At 55.4% G+C, this 25,826-nt stretch overlaps 1 protein-coding gene across 2 annotated transcripts; it reads left to right on the top strand.

Moving 5' to 3' along the window:
* Positions 1–965: 965 nt before the first annotated feature.
* Positions 966–24,228, top strand: LOC142823258 (uncharacterized). Of its 2 annotated transcripts, none has more exons than XM_075914111.1 (4): positions 966–1,858; positions 20,302–20,608; positions 21,085–21,593; positions 21,842–24,228. In XM_075914111.1, the coding sequence occupies exons 3-4, from the start codon at positions 21,251–21,253 to the stop codon at positions 22,282–22,284; spliced, it is 786 nt and encodes a 261-aa protein (XP_075770226.1). In that variant the 5' UTR covers positions 966–1,858; positions 20,302–20,608; positions 21,085–21,250; the 3' UTR covers positions 22,285–24,228. The 2 variants fall into 2 exon arrangements, with proteins under 2 accessions (XP_075770226.1, XP_075770225.1); XM_075914110.1 differs by having other exon boundaries at positions 19,006–20,608.
* Positions 24,229–25,826: the final 1,598 nt, after the last annotated feature.

Here is a 25,826-nt window from a genome sequence, read left to right as displayed (position 1 = left end):
CAGGCGGTGGCTTCCTTGTTCTGCTCCAATTTCTGTCCTTCTAAATGCCTGTAGCATCGTGACACCCCTGCCGTTGCTGGTGACTGAGACCCAAGGGCTGCTCCCTGGGGACAGCTTCCACGTACCAGCAGCAGGAGCTGTCCTGATGTACAGCCTGCAAGACTTTCCTAGCCTGCTCCAGAGTGCAGCCGCAGGACATTTCTCGGGTCCTGCCTTCGAAGGAGGCAAAAGAGCACCCCTCAGCTCAGGCCTTTCTAGCACAAGGCAGGGGGGATGTGCGTGATGACTGTGACGGTGCTAATGTTGCACTGAACGCCACTCTGGTGTTCCACCCACAATTAGGAGGCAAAGTTCCTCCAGTTTCTTTTTTTGGCAAACTCCCTTTCGTTATATAAAAAAAGATTATTTTTCTCAGAGTGCTGGTGCCTCTTCGTCAATATTTGTTCTGTGGTTTCAACATCTTCAGAATCGTTAGAGAAACCCTGTTAAATATTTTCCTGATGTGTGACCCAGAGCTGGTAAGAAAAAAAGTAGGAGAGGATCAGTTCCCTTGTTTCTTTCGCTCAATTGTTTCTAAAGAGTAAGGGGGCTCAAAGCTGTTCATTTGAAGCCACGACCAAATGTTCATTCATTTCAATTAAAAAAACAAAACTCATTTGGATTTGGAGCGGGTTAGGTAGAGCATGTCTACACTGCACCCGTAGCTTGAAATAAGCTACGTAATATGAACTACACAAAGTGCATTGTTTATTTTGAAATAGCTTATTCTAAAATGTGGCGCTATCTATACAGCACCAAATTTCAAAATAGAGCACAGTTCTGAAACGCCCCTTCCTTCCTGTGGCATGAGGTTTACAGGGACCTCGGATTAGCAAGCCTATTACATTTCAAAATAAGGGGCTTGCTCAGAAGCAGCAAGGGGGGGAGGGGGCAGAGCAGGAGCGGATGCCATGAGGAGCTAACTTTGAAGCCAGCTCCCCACAAGCCCTGGATCTGCCGAGATGCTGGCTGCCACCCCGGCATTGCAACCTCTGATAGCCAGGCAGCAGGGTGGTGGGTGAGAGGGGCAGGCAGGAGCCCTTGATTAGGTCTGTAAGCAGGGGCTGAACTGCTGCTTGCTGTCAGCCAGCTAAAAGGAGGGGTGGGTGTGCCCACTACAGTTGTTTGGCTCTACAAGGTAATTAACTGTTAACTGTTGACATGTAAATACAGCTCAGGAGAGAATCCGAGGTGTGGCTATGTAAATCCCATTCAGCCAGGGCTGATGGAGGGTCAGTGTTGGAATGGAATGTGGAGAATTGTAAATAATTTGGGACTGTTGTGGGGGTCACTAATCATGCTACCCCTAAATGTGGGAACTGTCAAACATGCCACCAGTGCTTGCAGGAGAGACACCACCATCATGGTAAGAGGTCTCGGAAGAACAAGCCTCCCCCCTTCCAGAGTTGAGTGGACAGAGCTGGGGAAAAGGTTAAAGGACTTGAGTCAGCCTGCTGCATACCTGTCAGGTGTGAGCTATAGGACTGGCCCAGCCTGCACCTTTCCCCCTTTGTTTTAAGGACAGACCTAAAGCAGACTCCCTGAGGAGTCTTTTTGTTTGCTAGTCCAGTGAAAGCTGGATTCATTTGAGAGCTGAAATCACTGGTTTGGCTGAGAGCCAGACCTACTGCAGCCAGTAAAGTGGTGGCGACTAGTGGCCTGGGGTGGAGCGGCGGCAGGCGAAGAGCAGCCATCTGTGGTGTGGAGCGGCGGTGTGGCATGGAGCGGTGGCAGGCGAGAAGTGGTGACAAGTGCCCAGTGGAGTGTCCAGAGGTGTGGGACAAGACAGCTGGTGAAGCGTGGCAGAGTTTTGTATAAGGTGCCCCTTATCTTTCCCCCCAACCCCATTTCTACCCAGGTTGGGAGGTGAAACCCTGCGGGTGAACTTTGGGACTCTGGGTGGCACAGAGACTTGTGGGGACAGAGACTGGCGGTGAGTCGGTGGACTTTGGGCAAATCTTGGCTGGGGTGGGGGCTTGGCTCATGTTTGGGTTATGAACTCTGTTTGTGGTGTTTTCCCCAAGCTAATGCCGTATGAATTCTTCCTCTGTTTCATTAAATGTTCTTTTCCTACACTCAGACTCAGTGCTTGCGAGTGGGGAAGCATTGCCTCTCAGAGGCGCCCAGGGGTGCGTGAATTTCCCATATCACTGGGTGGGGGCTCGAGCCGGTTCTTTGTGAGATTGACCCCAAGATATTGAACCCAGCCCTGGTTACTGCCAGGCCTACCTGGCAGAAGGGTTACAGGTCCTTCTGCTCTCTGAGAGCAGAAGGCAGATTTAGACCTAAGAGAAGCTGGCCAGGCAATTTATTAGCTCATGCCCTCTCCCAAGCCAGCTCCGTCCACTGTGGGGCTGCACTAGCGAGCTCCAGCTCCCTCGGAAGGAGGAAGCTGCGAACACTTAGCAAACCTCCCTTCAGGCAGAATGCGACCATGGAGCACAGGAGGGGGAGCTCCCAGTGTACAGTCTGGTGTTACGCAGGAAAGAGCTGCTGTATTCTAGGGGGGAAAACCCCCTTGTCTTAACAGATAGAATCATAGAACTGGAAGAGACTTCAAAAGGTCAAGTCCAGCCCCTTGCTCTAGGCAGGACCAATTCCAACTAAATCAACCCGGCCAGGGCTTTGTCAAGCCGAGACTTAAACACCTCTAGGGATGGAGACTCCACTACTTCCCTAGGGAACCCATTCCAGTGCTTCACCACCCTCCTAGTAAAATAGTTTTTCCTAATATCCAACCTGGACCTCTCCCACCACAACTTGAGACCATTGCTCTTGTTCTACCATCTGTCTCTACTGAGAACAGCCTCTCTCCATCCTCTTTGGAACTTCCCTTTTGCTCAAACCACCGAGCTATCCCTCCCCCCAAAACAGCACATGGAGATATACCTATCTCATAGAACTGGAAGGGACCTTGAGAGGTCATTGAGTCCAGTCCCCTGCCCTCATGGCAGGACCAAGTACCATCCTTGACAGATTTCTCCCAGATCCTTAAATGCCCCCATCAAGGGTTGAACTCACAACCAAGGCTATGTCTACACGCGTGGCTTCTTGCGTCAGAAATATGCAAATGAGGCTAAGTGTTGAATATTCATGAGCCTCATTTGCATACCTAATGAGCCGCCATTTTGGCAGAAGAGCGTCTCCACTGCCCCTTCTTGCGCAAGACAAACCCTCTTGCTCAATGCCGTTACGCCGATTATTTTCAGGAATAGCGGCACTGCGCAAGGGGGGTTTCTTGCGCAAGAAGGGGCAGTGTAGACCGCTCCTTCTGGTGCAAGCGCCTCTTCTGCAAAAATGGCGGCTCATTGAAGTAGGAATTAGACCCTCCGGAAAAGGGCACTTTTTCCGGAGGATCGGGGCCAGTGTAGACGCTCTTTTCCGGCTTTTTTAAAAGCCGGAAAAAAGCGGCGGACATTTTTATTTAAATGCCGCGGGGGATATTTAAATCCCCCACGGATTTCCCTACGACGACTGGTGAAATTTACATGCCCCTTCCGGAAAAGGGGCCAGTGTAGACGTAGCCCTTGGGTTTAGCAGGCCAATGCTCAAATAACTTGACATGTTATTTAATAGGGACTTTGGTCTCCGCATCACTGCTATTGTCCTGGCAGGTGAATTCTCAGCCCCCCACCCTCTCTCTACACATCTCCCCCCCCTCCGCCTGGAGCTGCCCCAGTCACGGTGTCTCCTCCTGGCCTGTCTGCCTCCTGCCCCTGGGACAGAGGCTTCCTGGGGGATGCTCCTCCCAGAGCCACCTCCTGTCCCCTCCCAGGCCCTGCCCTGGGGCACTCGCTGTGGGGAGAGGGTCTGACTGACACTAGCCCCCCCAGCCCATCTCTGAGCAGGTGGGGTCCTAGTGACGATCGCCAGGTCCCAGACACAGTCACTGACACCCATGTGAGGGGGTGGGGAGCGTGAACGATGGGGCAAGACAGTGAGCTGGAGGCCTCTGCCTGCAGCGTGTTCCCCTGAGGTACCAGCCTGGCCTGCCTGCGTCCCCGCGTCCTGCCCAGGGCCGGGCTGGCAGGTGCTGCTGCTCATGACTGAAGTGAGCCTGGGGCTGTTGATTTTTCATACAGTTGAAATGTTACTAATTTGCATCAAGTGCACTGCAGGGGTGTAGAAAGGATATGGGGCCTGCCCTGGTGCTGGTCACTGCAGTACGTGACCAGAGAGGCACTTGCTGCACCAGCACTTCTGGGCGAGGGCTTTGCAAGGACGTAACTTTAATTTTTTTCCAGACATGTGCAGAATAAATTTTATGTGCACTGAGGCAGGTGCAGATGTGCACCACCAGTAGCAACACGCACTGCCTGCTGTGAGCACTCTGCTCATCGGCTGGGAGGCCACCCGGGGGGCATTCAGGTGTCACCCAAGTGCTCGGCTCACACTTACAGAGAGCGCTGCTCACTATTATCACACCCTGTTGCAGGCAGAGTTGGCTCAGGCAGCATAAGGCGAGATCTGTGAGCTCGGGGCTCCACCCTGGGGAATGCAGGAAGCCCCAGGACACAGGTGGAGATGGCACCAGTCGGAGGTTCCCAGAACTGAAAGGCTCCTTTTCAGTGCCTGACCCTCCCAAGCACAGGCCTGGCAGCCTTGCTCCTGGGGGCTGTATACACCCATATCCAGCTCTGGTCTGTACAGGGTATGAAACCTGAAACTGTGCCCATGCAGGAGCAGCCTGACGCCGGCTGTGGCAGCTGGCGCCCTAGGCGGAAGGCGCGATTGGTGCCCCCGCCTGCACGGCCGTCAATGCCCATGATGTGATCATTGGGCGACCGGGCCGGTGGCGCCCTAGACAACTGCCTAGTTTGCCTAGGTTCATGGGCCACCCCTGTAGCCCAGGAGCAACTCCCTGAGATCAGTGACACAAATCTCACACTGAGCCGCCCTAGGAAGCATCGTGCACGCTGCCTAGCACGGCTCCAGCCATGCGCAGCACTAGTGCGTACAGCACCCTGCACCGTGATATCTCTGGAGGAATGCAGAATACAGGCCTGGGATCTCTGCAGCCCCCACCTGCGTGTCCCCCAGCCACAGGGGAAGGCATCCAACCAGCTACAGCCGTGTTTCTTCCGCTGTGTTCTGTGGCACACCGGTGTGCTGTGGAGAACAACAGAGTTCAAAATGGCCACCCTTAAAGTGGCAGGTGACCTTTTTTGCTCAAGAACTTTCTCCTGGCTCTCCCCCCCCCCCTTTTTTTTTTTGCTCAACAAAAAATTCTTGGTGTTTCTCATAAAAACAATGATTGTTTGGTGTTCCTCAGTCTTAAAAAGTTTAAGAAACACTGAGCTACAGGATTACCGTGGGGTGCAAAGGCGCAAGTACACAAATGGTTGGAGGGGTTTGCGGCAGACTCCTCCCCGTGCCAAATTCCCCTGAGGCTGAAAGTGAGCAGCTGTGATTCAGGGGAGGGGGCAGAAAGGGAGGAGGAGGAAAATCCCGAACTCACATGGGGCTGTGTCTACATTGGCACCCCTTTCCGGAAAAGGGATGCTAATGAGACACTTCGGAATTGCAAATCCACGGGGGATTTAAATAGCCCCTGCGGCATTTGCATTTACATGGCTGCCGCTTTTTTCCGGCTCGGGGTTTTGCCGGAGAAAAGCGCCAGTCTAGAAGCGATTTCCCAGAAAATAAACCTAAGGGATATTCCAGAAAAGGGTTTATTTTCCGGAAAATCGCTTCTAGACTGGCACTTTTCTCCGGCAAAACCCCGAGCCGGAAAAAAGCGGCAGCCATGTAAATGCAAATGCTGCAGGGGATATTTAAATCCCTCGTGGATTTGCAATTCTGAAGTGTCTCATTAGCATCCCTTTTCCGGAAAGGGGTGCCAATGTAGACACAGCCATGGTGTTTGGATACAGAGGCAACAGCGCAGGGGGGGTGGGAGGACAGGCAGCTCCGGAGCCGGCTTTTAAGCTGACTCCTCCCGAGCAGGGGTGGCCCGTGAGCCTAGGCAAACTAAGCAGTTGCCTAGGGTGCCGCTGGCCCGGACGCCCGATGATGACGTCACAGGGTGCTGGGGCGCCCTGTGATTACGTCATGGCTGTTGACGGCCGTGCAGGCGGGGACGCCGATCACGCCTTCTGCCTGGGGCGCCAGCTGCTGCAGCCGGCCTCAGGCTGCTCCTGCTCCCGAGCATTGGCTCCCGCCTGTCCCCGCTTGCGGCAGCAAGTCAGCTTGGTGGAACTGGCACATGCGCAGAGCTGGCTTAAAAGCCATTTCCCTGTGTGTATCGGCTCCTGCCAGCTGCCCCCCTCGCTCCCCCATGCTGCTGATAGAGAGGCAGCAGCGCAGGGGGTCAGGCAGCTCCGTGGGAGCCGATACATGTGGGATCTGGCTTGAAAGCTGCTTCCCACCTGCCCCCTTCACCCTCCGCAGTGCTGCCTCTCCATAAAAGGCAGCAGGGCGGGAGTTGGGGAGCAGGAGACTCTGCGGGATCTGGTGCTTGTGGGGAGCTTCACAAGCTGGATCCTCCCAGCACAAGATCCCGCCCCCTCCCCCTGCTGCTGCTTCTGGGGGAGACATTGGGGGGGGTGGAGGCAGCTGGGTGGGAACTGGCACCCGCTGGGAGCCCTTTGTTGTCTCTGATACAGAAGCGGTGGGGGGTGGGGAGTGCGTGGAGTCGTTAAATGATTAACCAATAACGATTCCCTGGCATCCCACGTGTGGGAACGAGCTGGAACTTGGCAGCGTCTCTCCTAGTGCCCCGAATAACCTGCCTCTGGCTCTTCACGTGCTGCTCCGGCCTTGCCAGTAGCTTCTGTGGTGTGAGCTGTGAGCAACCCCCCACCCTCCCGCCGCTGTTCTCTGGCCCTGCCAGGGTCACACTACAGGGATGTTTCCCTTTCCTGCTGGGGGCTGAATTTGCAGGGCCCAAATGGAGCCGGACAGGTGCCCTGCGCGGTCTCGTTGAGCGCCACGGAGCTGGCGGATTCTCTCTAGGCACCTCTTCAGTCTGGTCCCACTCAGGGTACGTCTAAACTACATGCCTCCATCGACAGAGGCATGTAGATTAGCCAGATCGGCAGAGGGAAATGAAGCCGCGATTAAAATAATCGCGGCTTCATTTAAATTTAAATGGCTGCCCCGCTCTGCCGATCAGCTGTTTGCCGGCAGATCGGGGCAGTCTGGACGCGCCACGTCGACAAAGAAGCCTTTCTTGATCGGCACAGGTAAACCTGGTTTCACGAGGCATACCTGTGCCGATCAAGAACGGTTTCTCTGTCGACGTGGCACGTCCAGACTGCCCCGATCTGCCGACAAACAGCTGATCAGCAGAGCGGGGCAGCCATTTAAATTTAAATGAAGCCGCGATTATTTTAATCGCGGCTTCATTTGCCTCTGCCGATCTGTCTAATCTACATGCCTCCATTGACGGAGGCATGTAGTCTAGACACACCCTCAGTGCCCTTCTCTGATCCAGTTCGGTTCATCCAGGCTCTCCTTGGTCTGTTACCCCCATGGTCTGGTCGGGCTGCTCCAGGTCAGAGTAGGGAGAGTCTGAGTCAAAATTGTCTGGGTCCGGGGACTCCTTGCCGTGTAACCCTGACTCCCCTTTACTGTACTGCCTGCCCCCCATGTCCCAGGTATCCCCTGTGTATGTCATCCCCCTTCGGGTTTTCTTTCCTCTATAGCCCCCGGCCTATCTATAGAGCTTCCAGGAAGTTCTATTCCTGCCCACCTCCAAAGGGAGGCTTCCCTCAAGTTCTGGCATGGCTCCCTGCACGTCTACTTCCCTGCCAGCTGGTTGACTGACTCCACCGATAGGTAGAAACGTGCCTGGTGTAATTTGGTTACGGTGTATCACCCGTTCCCCCCCTCCTGATTCCGGCTGCACTACATAGACAGGCAAGTCCCCTTGTCTTCTAATCACAATACAGGGAGTTGGTTCCCACCTGTCTCCCAGTTTCTGTCTCCCTTTCTTGTCCCTGGCTACTAGCACCCTGTCTCCAGGAATCAAGGGGGTTTCTCGTGTCTGGAGGTCATAGTACTTTTTCTGGTGACATTTGGCAGCCTCAGATGCCTGTGCAGCCTGATGGTACGCTGTCTCTAGGCATTCTCTGAGCTGGGAGACGTACTCCTCCACCTCTAACCCCTCCTTTCCTCGGTGGGAGAGACCCAGAGCTAGATCTATCCTCAGCTTTGGGTGCCAGCCAAACATTAAGACGAATGGGGAAAACCCAGTGGACTTATGATGAGCGCAGTTGTAGGCATGAGTCATGGACTCAGCATAGTCCTTCCAATTTGCCTTTTGCTCAGGACACAGGGTTCCCAGAATATTCATGAGTGTTCAGTTGAACCGCTGAGTAGTCCTATTCCCCCATGGGTGATAGACTCATAGACTCACAGACTTTAAGGTCAGAAGGGACCATTATGATCATCTAGTCTGACCCCCTGCACAGTGCAGGCCACAAAATCTCACCCACCCCTCCTAGAATAATCCTCTCACCTATATCTCAGATATTGAAGCCTTCAAATACTTTGAAGACCCCAAGATGCAGAGAATCCTCCAGCTGTGATCTGTACCCCATGCTACAGAGGAAGGTGAAAAACCTCCAGGGCCTCTGCCAATCTACCCTGGAGGAAAATTCCATCCCGACCCCAAATATGGCGATCAGCTAAACCCTGAGCATGTGGGCAAGACTCATCAGCCAGACACCCAGAAAGTTCTCTATAGTAACTCCTATCATCCCTCCATTGACCTATTTCCCACTGATAAGGAATGGTCAATTAGTTACCAAGATCCTGTTATCTCATCAAACCATCCCCTTCATAAACCCATCGGCTACGTCTACACTGGCCCCTTTTCCGGAAGGGGCATGTTAATTTCAGAAGCCGTAATAGGGAAATCCGCGGGGGATTTAAATATCCCCCGCGGCATTTAAATAAAAATGTCCGCCGCTTTTTTCCGGCTTTTAAAAAAGCCGGAAAAGAGCGTCTACACTGGCCCCGATCCTCCGGAAAAAAAGCCCTTTTCCGGAGGATCTTATTCCTACTTCAAAGTAGGAAAAGGGCTTTTTTTCCGGAGGATCGGGGCCAGTGTAGACGCTCTTTTCCGGCTTTTTTAAAAGCCGGAAAAAAGCAGCGGACATTTTTATTTAAATGCCGCGGGGGATATTTAAATCCCCCGCGGATTTCCCTATTACGGCTTCTGAAATTAACATGCCCTTCCAGAAAAGGGGCCAGTGTAGACATAGCCATCTAGTTTAATCTTGAAACCAGATAGATCTTTTGCCCCCACTACTTCCCTTGGAAGGCCGTTCCAGAACCTCACTCCTCTAATGGTTAGAAACCTTTGTCTAATAAGGAGTGGTTCTGCTTTTTGAGATCCCCAACAGTTTCCAAAGGTGGACAAGGAGATTACTTTCAAAATTCCTCCCCTGGTCTGTTTGTATCCTGTCAGAGATGCCATAGTTGCAGATGAATTGTTTCCACATAATCTTGGCCACGGTAGATGCCCGTTGGTCATGAGTAGGGTACGCCTGAGCATAGCGACTAAAGTAGTCAGTAACTACAAGGATGTTCTTGATGCTCCCCCAGGATGGTTCCAGGGTGAGAAAGTCAATACATACTACATACTTTTCTGTTAAAAGCATTTCTGGAAAATCATACCAGTCTAGACGTAGTCTGGGTGTCCGCTGTGTGGCAGATAGGATCTTACTCGAGAGATTACTGCATCCTTTTCCTGCAGCCTCCTCAGTTCTTCCTTAGGCAGGCCTGGGATTAACTCTATGCCTGGCCAATGCTTGGAGTGGTTCATCTCTGTCTGTTGCTGTCCCTTGACCATCACCCTCAAATTCCCTGGCAGGTGACTCTTAGCATCAGATTCTACCAGAACAGTATATGGCTCCCATCCTGTACCCCAAAGGGCCTTCACAGATACAGTTTTTCCTTCTCCAGCTCTCAACAAGAGGGGCTGCTTGCCAGTATATCTCAAGGATGGTCTTTCTTGGCCAGAGATTATTTGCTTATAGGCTGCATCCCAGGCTGGTGACTTCTCTTTCAGGCAGTCTGGGAATTGGTTGCCCAATTGGTTGGCTAAATCCTGCCAGCTGGAAGGTATGACATTTGTCCTCAGCAACACAGGGACTCCCTGTCTGTACTTTGTTACAGTCACCAGAAGGGCAGGTTTGTAGGTTTGCCCAAGAAAAGATAAATCTAATTTGATAGCTCCTTGATGGAAGACCGCTTGGCCATTTGCCCCTTCTATCAAGAGATCTGCGGGCGTGGGGTGTAACTTGCCCAGGGTAGAGTGATTTCTCCAGAACTCCTCTGTGACGGTTGTGACCTGTGACCCTGAATCAATTAGAGCCTTGCACAGGGTACCATTCACTTCCACAATTTCCTCGGTCAAGGGCCCCACCAGGCTGGGATGCCGGCTAGCAGCTGGTTGAATAAGCTGGGAGGTTGTGCACACCGATGCTATTGGGGGACTTTTCTCCAACTCTGTGCCCTTCACTTGCCCCTCAGGGTCAGGCGTTAGCAGTTTAAAGAAGAGGGAACCTCGCCTTGCCCTTTCCCCATGAGGTGAGCCTGAGGGGGTTGACGGCAGCCACAGGCTATGTGGCCTTCTTGTCCACAACGGTGGCATACCAAACGGCCGCTGGTGCCATGGTAATAGAAATGTAGCCGTGTTAGTCTGGGGTAGCTGAAGAAAAATGCAGGACTATGTAGCACTTTAAAGACTAACAAGATGGTTTATTAGATGATGAGCTTTCGTGGGCCAGACCCACTTCCTCAGATCAAATAGTATTTGATCTGAGGAAGTGGGTCTGGCCCACGAAAGCTCATCATCTAATAAACCATCTTGTTAGTCTTTAAAGTGCTACATAGTCCTGCATTTTGCTGGTGCCATGGGCACTGTTGTCAGGGGTACTTCCACCACTTCCCCATCTAGAATTGTGAGGCGCCGCCCTCCCTACTACACCTTGCTGCAATACCTGTGCCTCCAGTTGTCCCATTCTCACATGGCTCTGTTTCTGGAGGGCAGTCAGTTCCTGGACTAGCCCAGTTAGGCCCTTTGCTGTCTCCAGCATTGCCTGATGCGGGGTACTACTGGGTGGAGGTACCTCAGGAGCAGCCTGCACAGCATCATCTGACAGGGCGTCTTGTTGCAGGCTATCCTCTGGGCTGGCCCATGCGTTCTACCCTCTACGTTCCTCTCCCGGGCCAGCTGACGCCGTTCTTCTTGCAACTCTCGGAACGTCATGGAGCGAGACTGCATAGGTGCCAACCTGTTCCGCACTTCTCGGTCCCGGATGCCCCGCATGAACTGCAGTGTCAGTCTATAGTCCCGCTCTGGGAGGGTTGGCCCTGTTGAAGCTTCTCCTCTACTTTCCACAGTAAGGCTGTGTCTACATTGGCCAGGTTTTGCGCAAAAGCAGACGCAGGAATAAGCCCTCTTGCACAACTGTTCTTGCACAAGAGGCCAGTGTAGAAGAGGCAACATGAATTTCTTGTGCAAGAAAATGGCCATCGGAGCTTTCTTGTGCAAGAGAGCGTCTACACTGGCATGGATGCTTTTGCACAAAAGCACATCTCTTGCGCAAACACACATGCCAGTGTAAACGCTCTCTTGCGCAAATACTCTAACGTGAAAACTCTTGCGTTAAAGAGTATTTGCGCAAAATCTTGCCAATGTAGACGTAGCCTAAGGCTTCTAACTCAATGGCATAGGCTGAGACTGTTTCCCTAGGGTGTTGGCAACTCTCATAAAAGCCTTCCATGGCTCCAGTGATAAATGACAGTCATTGTATTCTGCTCTAAGCGCTTCAACAGCTCGGACTGGAAACTGCTCCTGAGGCGGCAGATTAAGGACTTATTTATGGGCTCCCCCACTTAGGTATCTGACAAGGGTGGGGAACTTCAAAGTCTCAGGAATGCCAGTGGCAGCTGGCAGATACTCTATTGGCTACGTCTACACTGGCATGATTTTCTGGAAATGCTTTGAATGGAAAACTTTTGGAAAATCACGTCTAGATTGGAAGGACACTTTTCTGGAAAAGCACTTTTTGCGGAAAAGCGCCCGCGGCCAATCTAGACGCGGTTTTGCGCAAAAAAGCCCCGATCGCCATTTTAGCCATCGGGGCTTTTTTGCGCAAAACAGTACTGTGCCGTTTACACTGGCCCTCTTGCGCAAATGATTTGCACAAGAGGGCTTTTGCCCGAACGGGAGCAGCACAGTATTCCTGCAAGAACACTGACAATCTTACATGAGATCCTCAGTGTTCTTGCGGAAATTCAAGCGGCCAGTGTAGACAGCTGGCAAGTTTTTCCGCAAAAGCAGATGATTTTGCGGAAAAACTTGCCAGTCTAGACACAGCCTATATCTTTTATCCAGTCCTTAATGTCTACCCTGCAATCTGCACCACCCCTGAACACAGACACCCCACAGATTTGGCGCTGTGCAGGGAGGTACGGCACAACTTTGCTCCTCCCTCAGATTTCCCCTCGAACAGCTATATCCTTAGCCATAGGGGTCTCTAGGCCACAACACCCATTGGGGGTCTCTACTTTCACAGATCCCAACCCTGGGTCATATCAACCCCTCTGGGCTCCAAACTGTGAGTCCATGCTGTCCTGGTGCTCTGGGGTGGCAGATTCCCAACTCTGTGCAAACTAATCAAGCTTCCCCTATCTGAGTCACGGCACCAATAGCGAAAAAAAGGTAACCCCTGCTGTTGGCTAGCCCGGTGTGAGGTTATTCAGCAGAGGGGGAGCCTTGTGACTTCGTACACCACTGTGGGAGGCGAGGCCTGAGGCTGCTAGGTGCGCTCTGCGTTGTGCATTGTGTGCATGTGCACCTCAGACCAGAGCCACTCAGTCAAAGCACCAGGAACAAGCTTTATTCTGTAAAAACCATAGAAGAGGAAAACAGTTCAGCAGCCTCCTCCTCTCAGCATGCAGCCCGTGTGCTGCTTCTAGCACGTCCCTGCTGAGACCCTGCTGGGGGCAGAGGGTGCATCCTGCCAGGAACCAGGAAGTTCTCCCAACATGCCACAGTTCGTAGTCCACAACGTGCTGTTCCCAGGGCTGCTGCTGAAACATACCAGTGGCTGTGCCTACACTGGCCACTTATTCCGGAAAATCAGCCGCTTTTCCGGAATAACTTGCCAGCTGTCTACACTGGCCCCTTGAATTTCCAGAAAAGCATTGATGATCTAATGTAAAATCGTCAGTGTTTTTCCGGAAAAACTATGCTGCTGCTGCTGTTCGGGCAAAAGTCCTTTTCCGGAAAACTGTTCCGGAAAAGGGCCAGTGTAGACAGCGCAGATTTCTTTTTTGCAAAAAAGCCCGATCGCGAAAATGGCAATCGGGGCTTTTTTGTGGAAAAGCGCGTCTACATCGGCACGGACGCTTTTCCGCAAAAAGTGCTTTTCCAGAAAAGCATCCAGCCAATGTAGACGCGCTTTTTCCGAAAATGCTTATAACGGAAAAGTTTTCCGTTTTAAGCATTTCCGGAAAAGGGTGCCAGTGTAGACGTAGCCACTGGGCTTTGGGCTACACACGAAAGTTCTCCAAGCGCCCTGGGCTCTTGCCCTCTAGCCTGCTCGCCAACGGGGTGCCGTGGGCACTGCTTCCCGGAGGGACAGGACTCCTCAGCAGGCTGAGCACTGGCTCGCTATTCAGATAGGGCCACCTCTGAAGATGTGTGTGACCCTTGGGAAAGCCCTGGCAGGTGTGGATCACCTGGGCTAGACAGGGTCACATGAGACAGCACAAAGAGACTAGGGTGGGTTCTGAGTTACGATCCAGCCTGAGCTCCAGTAGCTACTTCATTGTTCCCAGTCCCTGTCATCCGGATAGAAAACTTGAAGTTGGCTTTCCCGGAAGCAGAATAGGCTGGAAGGCCGACATCCACTGCCCTTCCCTGTCATGTGTGTTTGGTTCTTGGGTGAGTGCCTCAGTTTCCTTTTTTTACCTTCTCTATCCTATAGATGAGCTAGTATAGTTTTGTTATAGTAGGTGGGTGCAGACTCCTCATTTGGCACCCTGATAGATGGGTGGAAGGGTTGAGAACCAAATAAGAGGTCAGATGGATCTCTCTGGAGTCCCCTTGTGCTATTAACCCACCTCCAGCCCCTGGGCCTCCCCAGTAGTATTGGTCCCCAAGAAGGATGGGGAAATTCTGTTCTGCATGGACTATCGCAGGCTCAGCGCCATCACCGTGTCTGGTGCTCAGGACGGACGAGAACCTAGACAAGTTGGGGGAGCCCAGTGCCTCACTGCTATGGATCTCACCAAAGGGGACTGACAGGTACCTTTGGACCCAGGAGCCAGGGCAAAGTCGCCTTCATCCCCCCAAGAGGGCTCTTCGACTTCCTGGTCCTGCCTTTTGGCCTCAAGGGGGCCCTGCCACCTTCCAGTGCCTGGGAGATCACTTGCTGAGCAGGACGGAGAACTTTGCTCTGTCTCATATTGACGCTCCCCGTGTCTGTAGCCAGACCCAGGAGGAACATGTATCTCAGGTGAAGTGGGAGCTGGGGAGCCTCCAGCCTGCTGGACCGACCACAGACGCTGAGCAGCGCAAGGGGGGATGGTGGAAGTGTCATAGCTGGGCCACAAGGTGGCGAGGGGCCGTCTGAAGCCAGAACCGGCTAGAGCAGAAGCCGTCAGGGCTCCTCCCACTCCCCAGGCTCGGAAGCAGCTCCAGGCTTTCATTGGGAGGGCGGGTACCACAGGAGGTTTGTACCCCACATTAGCCCCCTGGCAGCTCCCGGGAAGGGCTCGCCCCTCAATATGGTCTGGACCGAGCCGTGCGGAAGGGCTCCTTTGCTGCCGTCAAACCTTCCTGTTTGATGCTGGCTAAGAGTTGCTCGGGTCTGGAGAACAGGGTTGCTCTATTGCCTCTGGGAACGGGGACCTCCCTAAGGGAGCCCACGGCAGAGACAGGCGTGACAAAAGCTCCAAGAGGAATTGGTCCAGCAGGCAGAGGGGTGGACCCCCAGGAGAGACCGGACTCCCTGAGAAGGGGCTGTCCACAGACTTTCTCCTTTTGCATCCCCCCAGGAATTACAGACATTGCAATTAGCAGGAACGCAATTTGTGACCAGGTTGATTACAATGAGCAAAATACTGCTCCATCGCCTGCCTCTCTAAGGGTATGTCTACACTACAAAGTTAATTCGAACTAACAGCCGTTAGTTTGAATTAACTTTCATAGGCACTACACATACAAACCGCTAGTTTGAACTTAATTCGAACTAGCGGAGCGCTTAATTTGAACTAGGTAAAACTCATTCTACGCGGACTAACGCCTAGTTCTAATTAAGTAGTTCGAATTAAGGGCTGTGTAGCCACTTAATTCAAACTAGTGGGAGGCTAGCCCTCCCCAGCTTGCCCTGGTGGCCACTCTGGGCCAAGCCAGGGAAAGTCTTCTGCCCCCCTCCCGGACCCGGAGCCTTTAAAGGGCCATGGTCTGGCTACGGTGCCCGTGCCAGGTGCAAGCCTGCCACCACCCAGCCAGCAGACCCTGCACCTGGCACGGCACGAGCCAGCCACCCGCTGCCACCCAGTCCTCCGCCTCTTCCCGAGACCAGGCTGGTGGCTCCCAGGAGCCTGCCCAGGGCTGCAAGAGGCGGGCGCCCACCTGAGCTAGTGTGGAGATCGTGGACTTCATCCAGTTTTGGGGGGGAGGCCTCCAATGTCCATGACCTCTGCACTAGGCACAGGAAAGTGGCTGTCTAGGGCAGGATAGCTGCCAGCCTGGCCATCAAAGGCCACATGCAAACCCAGGAGCAGGTTTGCATGAAAATCAAGGTGGTCCAGTGGGACCCCCGGCCCTGAGCTTAGAACATAAGAACATAAGAACGGCCGTACTGGGTCAGACCAAAGGTCCATCTAGCCCAGTAGCCTGTCTGCCGACAGCGGCCAACACCAGCTACCCTGGAGGGGATGGACCGAAGACCATGACCAAGCCATTTGTCTCATGCCATCCATCTCCAGTCTTCCACAAATAGAGGCCAGGGACACCATTTCTACCCCCTGGCTAATACCACTCCATGGACCCAACCTCCATGACTTTATCTAACTTCTCTTTAAACTTTGTTATAGTTCTAGCCTTCCTAGCCTCCTGTGGCAAGGAGTCCCACAGGTTGGCTATTTGCTTTGTGAAGAAGAACTTTCTGTTATTAGTTTGAAGCCTGCTACCCATTCCTTTCCTTTGGTGTCCTCTAGTACTTCTATTATGGGAACTAATGAAGAACTTTTCTGTATGCACCCTCTCCGCACCACTCATGATTTTATAGACCTCTATCATATCCCCCCTCAGTCTCCTCTTTTCTAAGCTGAAAAGTCCTAGTCACTTTAGCCTCTCTTCATATGGGACCTGTTCCAAACCCCTAATCATTTTAGTCGGCATTTTCTGAATCTTTTCCAAGGCCAAAACATCTCTTTTGAGGTGAGGAGACCACATCTGTACACAGTACTGAAGATATGGCGTACCATAGTTTTATACTTCCCCTCCTCCTTATTCCCCTGGCTTCCCCCTTCCAGCTACCTCCTCCCAGGTTTCCCCCTCCCCTCTCCCACCTCCTTTTGCCAGTCTCCCCATAGGCTAATCCCCCCCCCCCAGTTTTGTTAAATAAAGAGAGTTTCTATTTTTGAACACACGTGTCCTTTGTTTTTTACATCAGGAAGAGGGGCTAGGGAGGGGTAAGTGGAAGAAGGTGAGGGAGGAATGGGGTACAAGCACCCAATGGGGAGGACTGGGGTGGCTCTGCCGGCTCCTCGGGGTGGAAGCTCTCCTGCAGTCCCCTGAGTGTCCGTTCCCCCAGTGGCAGCCTGCGACAAGTGCAGCCGGGCTGATGGCCAAGTGCTGTGATGTGCCGAGTGCGGGCACTCAGGGCACTGCAAGACAGGACTGCTTTGCTGTCCCTCATCGGGGTGGGGGTCAAGTCCCTTTAAGCACAGCCCTCGGCTAGCCTGAGGCAGCAGCTCCACGCTCTAAGTCCTAACCTGATGCCCTGCCAGCACCTGTTCTGGCCAGCCTTAACCTCGGTTCAGGGTCCACTCAATGTGGACATGCTAGTTTGAATGAGCAAAACGCTAATTCGAACTAGTTTTTAGGTCTAGATGCACTAGTTCGAATTAGCTTCAAATTAACTAATTCGAATTAAGTTCGTTCGAATTAGTGCTGTAGTGTAGACATACCCTTACAGAGCTCAGCAAAGCCAGAACCAACACTACCCACTCGGACACAGCCAGGCTACGTCTACACTGGAAGCTTCCTGCGGAAGAACAATTGTTCTTCCGCAAAACCTTGCCAGCTGTCTACATTGAACGAGTGTTCTTCCAGAAGTACATTTACAGTACAGCGTTGGAAAACAGGGCTTCTTCCGGAAGAATTATTCCTCTGCCCATGAGGATTAAGCCCTCTTGCGCAAGAGCTCTTCCAAAAGAGGCCAGTGTAGACAGGCACCATGAATTTCTTGCGCAAGAAGCCCATATGGTTAAAATGGCCATCAGAGCTTTCTTGCGCAAGAGAGCATCTACACTGGCATGGATGCTCTTGCGCAAAAGCACATGGCAGAGTAGACGCTCTCTTGCAGAAGAGTTCTTGCACAAGAAGCTGCCAGTGTAGACATACCCCCAGGCTACGTCTACACTGGCCCCTCTTCCGGAAGGGGCATGTAAATTTCAAGAGTCGTCGTAGGGAAATCCGCGGGGGATTTAAATATCCCCCGCGGCATTTAAATAAAAATGTCCGCCGCTTTTTTCCGGCTTTTAAAAAAGCCGGAAAAGAGCGTCTAGACTGGCCCCGATCCTCCGGAAAAAGTGCCCTTTTCCGGAGGCTCTTATTCTTACTTTGAAGTAAGAATAAGACCCTCCGGAAAAGGGCGCTTTTTCCGGAGGATCGGGGCCAGTCTAGACGCTCTTTTCCGGCTTTTTTAAAAGCCGGAAAAAAGCGGCGGACATTTTTATTTAAATGCCGCGGGGGATATTTAAATCCCCCGCGGATTTCCCTACGACGACTCTTGAAATTTACATGCCCCTTCCGGAAGAGGGGCCAGTGTAGACGTAGCCCCAGGGTTTCACTCCCATGCCGGGCGGCTGCAATGGAAATGTAAGCGGGGTCAGGGTAAACTCTATCCTGCCATCTGGTGGTGAACTGTGGCAAGTGGTGCAAAGAGACCTCAGGGCTGAGCCCAATTTGCATAGACACACCCACCTTGTCTAGTATGTGCTCACAGCAGCCCAAATGGTCACTTTGGCCACTGTGGGATCCTCCCGTCTCTCTGTTATTGAGGCAGGGGGGATAAAAGTGTTGTTACCCTGATTATGCGAATAAAGGACAATGGAATGGTGGAACTGTTTATGCCAGAGGGATTCGCCATAACCTAAGTAGCACTCGCTAGACAAGGGGCATGGGTTCCAAACCCTGTCAAATTGAGAAAAGCTAGGGAGAGGTTTTTGTATTTGGTGGTGGGTTTTGTGTAAGGGCCTGAACAACACTGATTGTGCCTTTTTCTGTCTTTACTTTGGAACTTCAGAGTTAATTTGGATTCTAATAGGAATCTAGTTGTGATCTGTGGTGTTAACTTCACTGTGGAACACTAGTGCTAAGGTTTCTCTGTTATGAGCTGAAATCAGTGTGTGCTGAGGAGAACTTGGTGCAGTGCTGCTAATGAGAGTTGAAATCACTGTTATGGACAGCAGAGTGGTTTGCTGGGATGACCGGTGATGGGGATGACCTGTGGTTGGTAGGAGTGGCAGCAGGTGATGGGGATGACCTGTGGTTGGTAGGAGTGGCAGCAGACTTGGACGGTGCCACCGCTCCAGGTTGGGATGTTGGGATGGTGAAACTCTGCCGGGTGAACTTTTGAACCCTGGGGCAGCACTGACTGGGCAGAGACTTTTGGTGTGGGACTTTGGGGGGATTTGTGGCGGGGGAAGGGCCTTTGCTCCTGTTTGGTCTGTAAATCCGAGTTGTGGTGTTTCCCCAATTTATTGCAGGATAGAAGCCCGGCCAAGGAGCGGAGAGAATGTCCCCCCCCTCCAGCAGGGAAAGGATTCAGCACTGGGGTCGAGGAAGAGGAGCTGGACCTGCCAGGGTTCTTGGGAGGGATGGGCTGGGGATTTCTCCTCTTGAACGGCACAGCACAGACCCTCTTGCTCGCACGGCTGGGGGTGCATTTCCCTGGGGGCTGCTCTGTGGATACAGGGAGTGAGGATTTCCCCAGGTACCCTGGCTACAGGGACCTCCCCATCTCTGTCCCCGCCCCCCAGTCTCTGTTCCCCCAGTTGCTGAGGTGCTGCAGTCACAGGCCCTGTCCTCACAGCTCAGCTTGGGCTCAGGGTGGGACGGCTCCAGCCAGGCGCAGGCATCCCCACGGAGAGCACCGGGCCCCTTGGGCCCCTCTCCAAAGCGGCAGCTCCCAACCCCCTGATGTTCCAGCCCCTCCCAGGCACTTAATATCCCTGAGCCAGAGGCGGGGAGCTCACCCGTCTTCCTGCTTGGGGTGGGGGTGGGGGAAAGCAGGCCCCTGCCCACGTCCCCACCTCCCAGAGCTCTTGTCCAGGGCCGGTAGAGAGTCCACAACCCTGCAGCTCCTCTCACTGCTCCTGTGCCTGACCCTGAGGCCGGGATGGGGGTGCCCAGCCCACGCTGGGTCAGGAAGACTCCCCTAGGGCCCTGTGAGAAGCTGCCGTCGAGGACTCTCCTCCTGCCCCAGAGGGCCCAGAGCCCTGAGGTCAGGAGCATGGACCAGGGGCTGCTCTCAGGCCCCGGCACCTCAAGTAGGGGAAGGCCCCACCGCGACTCCCCACAGCTGCCGGGGTCCCTGGCCAGGCTCTACACCAGCCTGGCGAGGGAGTGGGACCCTGGGGAGCAGGGAGAGGAAGGGGGCTCGGTACATCCCGGCCAGGCCTCCCCAATTCACTAAGCAGGAAGAAGTCGGCCTCCCCTGTTTCCACTCCCGGATTCCCAAGTGCCTGGGGCCGGAGGAGGCACCGCAGGAGGTGCTAGTCCCCACGTCCCTTTGCCACCGAGCCCCAGCTGCCGCGACAGGCCTGCCAGGGCGCCGAGGGGCCCGTCACCAGCAGGGGGAGGAGTCCCGGGCAGCAGCAAAGAAAACACCAGGCAGGAGAAGACAAGATGGACGCTCTTGCTGCTCCCCCGGCCGCACTCGCTAGCCGATCCCCCACCGGCTTCCCCAGCAATCCTGACCCCCAAGCGGGGCCAGCGGAAGGGAGCGCGGAGCCGCTCTGTCCCCCGCGGGAACGCGCTGAGACCGGGCCCCCTTGCTCCAGGTGTCGCTCGGCCCTGCCCGGAATGCTGGGTGCAGCTGGAACACGCAGGCGCTGCCCCCGGCCAATCAGAAGGCAGGACGCGGCAAAGGGCCTGGTTTAGGTCGTCGGGGCAGCGCGGCGGCGGCAGAGCAGCACGTCCGGGAGGGGCCCACGGAACTTCCCACCCTTGGCCAAAATCAGCCGCCGAGCCTCTCGGAGGCCTCTGGGCCACGCCTGCCAGACCCAGACAGCAGCACCCGGAGACGGAGGAGTCCGGCTACCGAGAGCCGCTCCAACAGCGCCCGGGACTGCAGAGCATGGAGACCTGGTAAGCGCCCCCATTGGCTAGTTTCACGGGTGGATGCCAAGCCCCCAATGGGAACAGGGCAACCTCCCCCCTAGAGACTGACCCACGGCTCCACGTGCCCCGGGCAGGGGCTGGTGCCAGCTGGGGCCGAGGGCTGGGTCCCTCTTTCACCTTGGAGGGGCAGGAGTAAAAGTCCCACTGGTCTGTTTCATGCCGGTGCCTCCTGTTCTGTCCTGAGCCCATCCCCTCTTCCCTGGCCCAGCTCGCTCTGCCTCTGGAGTCCTTGCCATGGGGGCAAAGAGGGGGTTGTTTCTGCCATGGGGGTGCCGGGGAGCTTTGGGGCAGCCTGTCCAGTCAGCTCCTCCTGCGTGTGCAGAGCCCAGGAGAGGCGCCCTACTGGGTATGTGGGAAGGGGAGTCGGCCTAGCTGGGGGGCTGAGAGCCGATGGGCCGGCGGCTGCGCTGCCCACACTCACGGCTCCTCCCGCTTGGTTGCAGGATGGAGCTGCTGAGGAGGTTCCTAAGGGGAAAGGCCGGGCGGGTGGCCCCGCAGCCAGCGGGGGGCAGCTGCTAGCGTCCCCAGGCAGAGAGCCGCCCCCCCACCCCGTCTGGGAAAGAAGCGTCCCCACCTCGACGCAGGAGCTGGCTGTGCCTGGCCCCGCTCATGAAGAGACCTGCTCCCGGGGCTGGGGCCGAGGGGACAGAGACCAGACGAAGCCTGCGACTCAAGTGGCCCAAGCGCTGCCGGTCCAGGCGGGACCCAGCCCCCGAGGAGCGCCAGACATCATGCCTGTGGGGCCCCTTTTGCTGGCAGGCCCGGCCCCAGGCCGCCAGCCCCACGGCACAGCAGGAGGCACCGCCCTGCCAGCTTTCCGGAGAACAAGCCACCTGCCCCAAGCCGGAGATTGCTGGTCCCGGCCGCAGCCCCCCGGACGAGACCGTCGGGAGCCACCCTCATGCCCCAGGACTTCCCAAGGACAGGAATTGTGAGAGCTGCCCCGCTGCAGGTGAGGAGACCCTGGGCACCGGGAGGCAGAAGGGGGCTGTTACCCCCCATGATCCCTCGCCCCTCAGTCATTGGGGGGATCCCAGCCCGGGAGTCTGGCCAGAGCCGCTCCCCCAGTGAGACCCGGGGGAGTCACACTCATGGGTCCATATGGGGTGGGGGAGTCTGAGAAAAGGGTCCCTGCTGCTCTGTCTTTCCCCTTCCCCAGCAGCAGGAGAGGTCACGTCCTCCCTTCTCTGCCCCATGCAGGGGTCCCCAGTGAGGAGGCTGGTGGCAGCAAGGGCCTGGCCAGAGCAGAGATGCAGGAAGACCGGAGGGATCGGAAGGAGGAAGGGGAAAACCACGCAGAGGAGAAGGGAGCAGAGGAGGAGGCAGAGGACTCTGCTAGCGACCTGCCCCCAGACGTGGACGAGAGCAGAGCGGGGCAGAGGGAAGAAGAGGAGAACCTGGCGGTCGAGAGCTACGAGGAGAGCCTGTCCACGGAGGAAGGGGATGCAGCGAGCAGGGAGGAGGAGGAGAGCCGAGGAGAAGACGCGGGACCTGCCCACGGAGGAGGAGAAAGAAGGGAGGAAGAACAAGCAGGGCCTAGTCACCGCGAACGAAGAAGAAGTCCTGAGCGCGGAGCAGGAGAAGGAGAGTGGAAGGTCCTGCTCCTAGACAAGGACGAGGGCGAGGGTGAGGACGAGGACTAACACCGGGCTCTGGCGAAGGAGGGGAAGGACGTGGTTTTTCCGAAGGAAGAGGCGCGAGAAGTGGAGGTCTTGGCCAGGCAGATGTCCAGAAGAGGAAGGAGTCCAGCAGACGGGACGCTCTGCACGGCTGGAGATGGACATGGGGAAGGGACGAGGCCCTGGCAGACTAGGGGTGCTACTGGGACGGGACTCGGGGAGGGGTTGGGGTGCCAGATGGCAGGGGGTGCTGCTGGGACCAGGTCTGGGGAGAGGTTGCGGATGCAGTGGACATGGGGCGCGGCTGGGACTGGGTGCGGGGAGGGGGCGAGGATGCAGTGGGCATGGATCTCTGCGAGGACCCGGTCTGGGAACGGGCTGGAGGGGCCGCGGGTGGGGGGTGCAGCGGCGACCGGAGCAGGAAGGGGGTGGGCCTGGGCGGCACATCCCAAGAAGCGCACGCGACTCGCTCTTGGTGCAGGAGACAAAACTCCCTGCGCTCATGGATGGGAAATCTTAGGGGGAAGAATTGCCGGCGGAGAAGGGGCCGGGGGAGGCAGAGGCTGGGGCGCTGCCGGGGCTGGGCACAGGGAGGGACTGGTAGGGCGCAGCTGGAGGAGGCGCTGTAGGAGCGGAGGCCGGCACAAGGAGGGGTCGGTAGGTGCAGTGTGAGAGGCTCTGCCAGGGCTGGGCACAGGGAGGGGCCGGCAGAGCACAACGGGTTGGGCGGGTGCAGGGGCTGGGCACAGGGAGGGGCTAGTTTGGCACAGAGGTGGGGGCACTGCTGTGCCCGGCCTGGCCCCTGAGCCTCGCTCCAGCGTATGCCCGCCAGCCCTTCCCCTCGCCCGACTCCTTCAGCGCCCCCTGCCCGCTGCAACCTGCCAGCCCCTCCCTGTCCCCAGGGCTGGGCAGAGGGAGAAGCTGTCGGGGCGCTGCAGGGGCCGGTCCAGGCCAGAAGAGGGTCTGGGGAAGGGCGGCGCCCGACAGCTTCTCCCAGAGACCGGCAGAGCCGCTCGACTGCTGTGACCCACCAGCCCCACCCCTTGACTGAGTCAGCCCCTGAAGCGCCAGTGCGGGCCCAGGGTGGGGCCGTAGCAGTTCGAACTAACTTTCATAGGCGCTACACTAGCGCTCCGCTAGTTCGAACTTAATTCGAACTAGCAGAGCACTTAGTTCAAACTAGGAAAACCTCATTTTACGAGGATTAAGCCTAGTTCGAACTAGCTAGTTCGAATTAAGGGGTGTGTAGCCCCTTAATTCGAACTAGTGGGAGGCTAAGGCTTCCCAGGTTTCACTGGTGGCCACTCTGGCCAACACCAGGGAAACTCTATTGTCCCCCTCCCGGCCCCGGACCCCTTAAAAGGGCACGGGCTGGCTACGGTGCCCGTGCCAGGTGCAAGCCTGCCAGCACCCAGCCAGCAGACCCTGCACCTGGCACGGCTCGAGCCAGCCACCCAATGCCCCCCAGCCCTCCCCCTCTTCCCGGGACCAGGTTGGCGGCTCCCGGGAGCTTGCCCGGGACCGCAAGAGGCGGGCACTCGCCTGGGCTAGTGCGGACATCGTGGACCTCGTCCACGATCTCCGCACTAGGCACAGGAAAGTGGCCGTCTAGGGCAGGACAGCTGCCAGCCTGGCCACCCAGGAGCAGGTGTGCATGAAAATCAAGGGGGTCCACTGAGACCCCTGACCCCGAACCCTGAGCTTACAATGGCCGTCCTGAGTCAGACCAAAGGTCCATCTAGCTCAGTAGCCTGTCTGCCGACAGCGGCCAACCCTAGGGACCTTGGAGGGGATGGAACGAAGACAGTGACCAAGCCATTTGTCTCGTGCCATCCCTCTCCAGCCTTCCACAAACCTTGGCCAGGGACACCACTCCTACCCCCTGGCTAATAGCACTCCATGGACCCAACCTCCATGACTTGATCTCACGTCCCTTTAAACTCTGTTCTAGTTGTAGCCTTCACAGCCCCCTGCAGCAAGGAGTTCCACAGGTTGACTCTTTGCTTTGTGAAGAACAACTTTCTGTTACTAGTTTGAAGCCTGCTACCCATTCCTTTCCTTTGGTGTCCTCTAGTCCTTCTTTATGGGAACTACTGAAGAACTTTTCTGTATGCACCCTCTCCACCCAACTCCTGCTTTTAGAGACCTCTATCCTGTCCCCCCTCCGTCTCCTCTTTTCTAAGCTGAAAAGCCCCAGTCTCTTTAGCCTCTCTTCATATGGGACCTGTTCCCAACCCCTGATCATTGTAGTTGCCCTCCCTTCTCTTACCCTCTCTCTTCCCCTCTCCCACCTCCTTTTCCCAGTCTCCCCCAGTTTTGTTCAATAAAGAGAGATTCCATTTTTGAACACAATTGTCCTTTATTTTGTACATCAAATAAAAGTCGGGTGAGACTGGGGAAAGAAGGCAGGAGGGAGGAGTAGAGAGAGTGGCAGAAAGGAGGGGGATACTTTGGAGGAAGGAGCTTGAAGTGGGAAGAAAGGGGAGGAAGGGGGAAGAGAGGCTCAGGTCTCAGGGTCATAGCAGTGCCAGGGCTGCCGGCTCCCAGCACCACGGATGCAGGGGCCTCGGTGCCCCTGGGGGGATGTGGAGGTGTGATGTAGTGTTGGTACCTTGCTGGTTGCTAGGCTTGGGCTGTGGGTGACCCCCACTGGCTGCTGTCTGTACCACGGCCCAGCAGAGTAGCTGATGGGTCAGATAGTTAACCTGTTCTACCGGTCACCTCCCAGAGAGAGGAACAAAGGGAGGGAGGCGGCGTGCATCCCCTGGCCGGGGGGCAGAGCTGGAAGTTGGGCAGTTTCTGTCTGGAATCATGGAGGGGCAGGGATTTAAGGGCCCAGTCTCCCCCATCTCAAGGGGGCTGGGATTTAAGGGCCGAGTCTCCCCCATCTCAAGGGGGTTGAGGCATCCTAGGCCTAGCCCTATAACCGGATTCCATCTGTGCTGTGCTGTATCCTGGAGAAGCAATAAACTCCCTCTGTTCTACTGGCTGATGGAGTCTGTTCGTGCCACTACGGGGGTGCAAGAGGCGGGGGAACCCCGACGCATCATCACAGGAGGGTGTGGAGGGAGAAGCACGAGGGGCACAGGGAGTGGGAGGAGGAGCGATCGCTGGGGAGGCAGCAGAGGCTAGAGCGGCAGGAGGCAGCATGCTCTGCACCAGGGTCTGGAGACGGGCACGTATGGCAGGACCCTCGGGAGGAAGGAGAAAAGTTTTCCTGTTTGTGGCCAGAGCGGCCACCAGGGCACTCTGGGAATGGCTGGAGGCCCCCTCTTTCAATTTAGCCCCTATTCCCTGTCTGCAGCGCGCAGATTACAAAATAGCTATTTCGGAAGAGGCGCTATTCCTCGTAGAATGAGATTTACATATGTCGAAATAGCAGTTGGCTGTGTAGATGCTAGCAAAGTTATTTCGAAATAACTTGGCTGTGTCGACATGTCCTGAGCTTCCTCCTTCACCTAGGGTATGTCTAGACTACAAGCCTCTGTCATCAGAGGCATGTAGATTAGGCTACCCGGCATAGAGAAATGAAACCGCGATTTAAATAATTGGGGCTTCATTTAAGT

This window comes from Pelodiscus sinensis, chromosome 32, assembly GCF_049634645.1.
Source record: "Pelodiscus sinensis isolate JC-2024 chromosome 32, ASM4963464v1, whole genome shotgun sequence".
NCBI classification, from domain to species: domain Eukaryota; kingdom Metazoa; phylum Chordata; order Testudines; family Trionychidae; genus Pelodiscus; species Pelodiscus sinensis.
The sequence above is the reverse complement of the archived record's forward strand: the minus strand, read 5'-3'. Positions and strand labels throughout refer to the sequence as shown.

Excerpts from the sequence above, each read along its gene's own strand:
- LOC142823258 (XM_075914111.1), top strand. The coding sequence starts at position 21,251 with ATGAAGAGACCTGCTCCCGGGGCTGGGGCCGAGGGGACAGAGACCAGA. Across the intron at positions 21,594-21,841 it reads TGAGAGCTGCCCCGCTGCAG|GGGTCCCCAGTGAGGAGGCT; the intron begins GTGAGGAGACCC and ends TGCCCCATGCAG.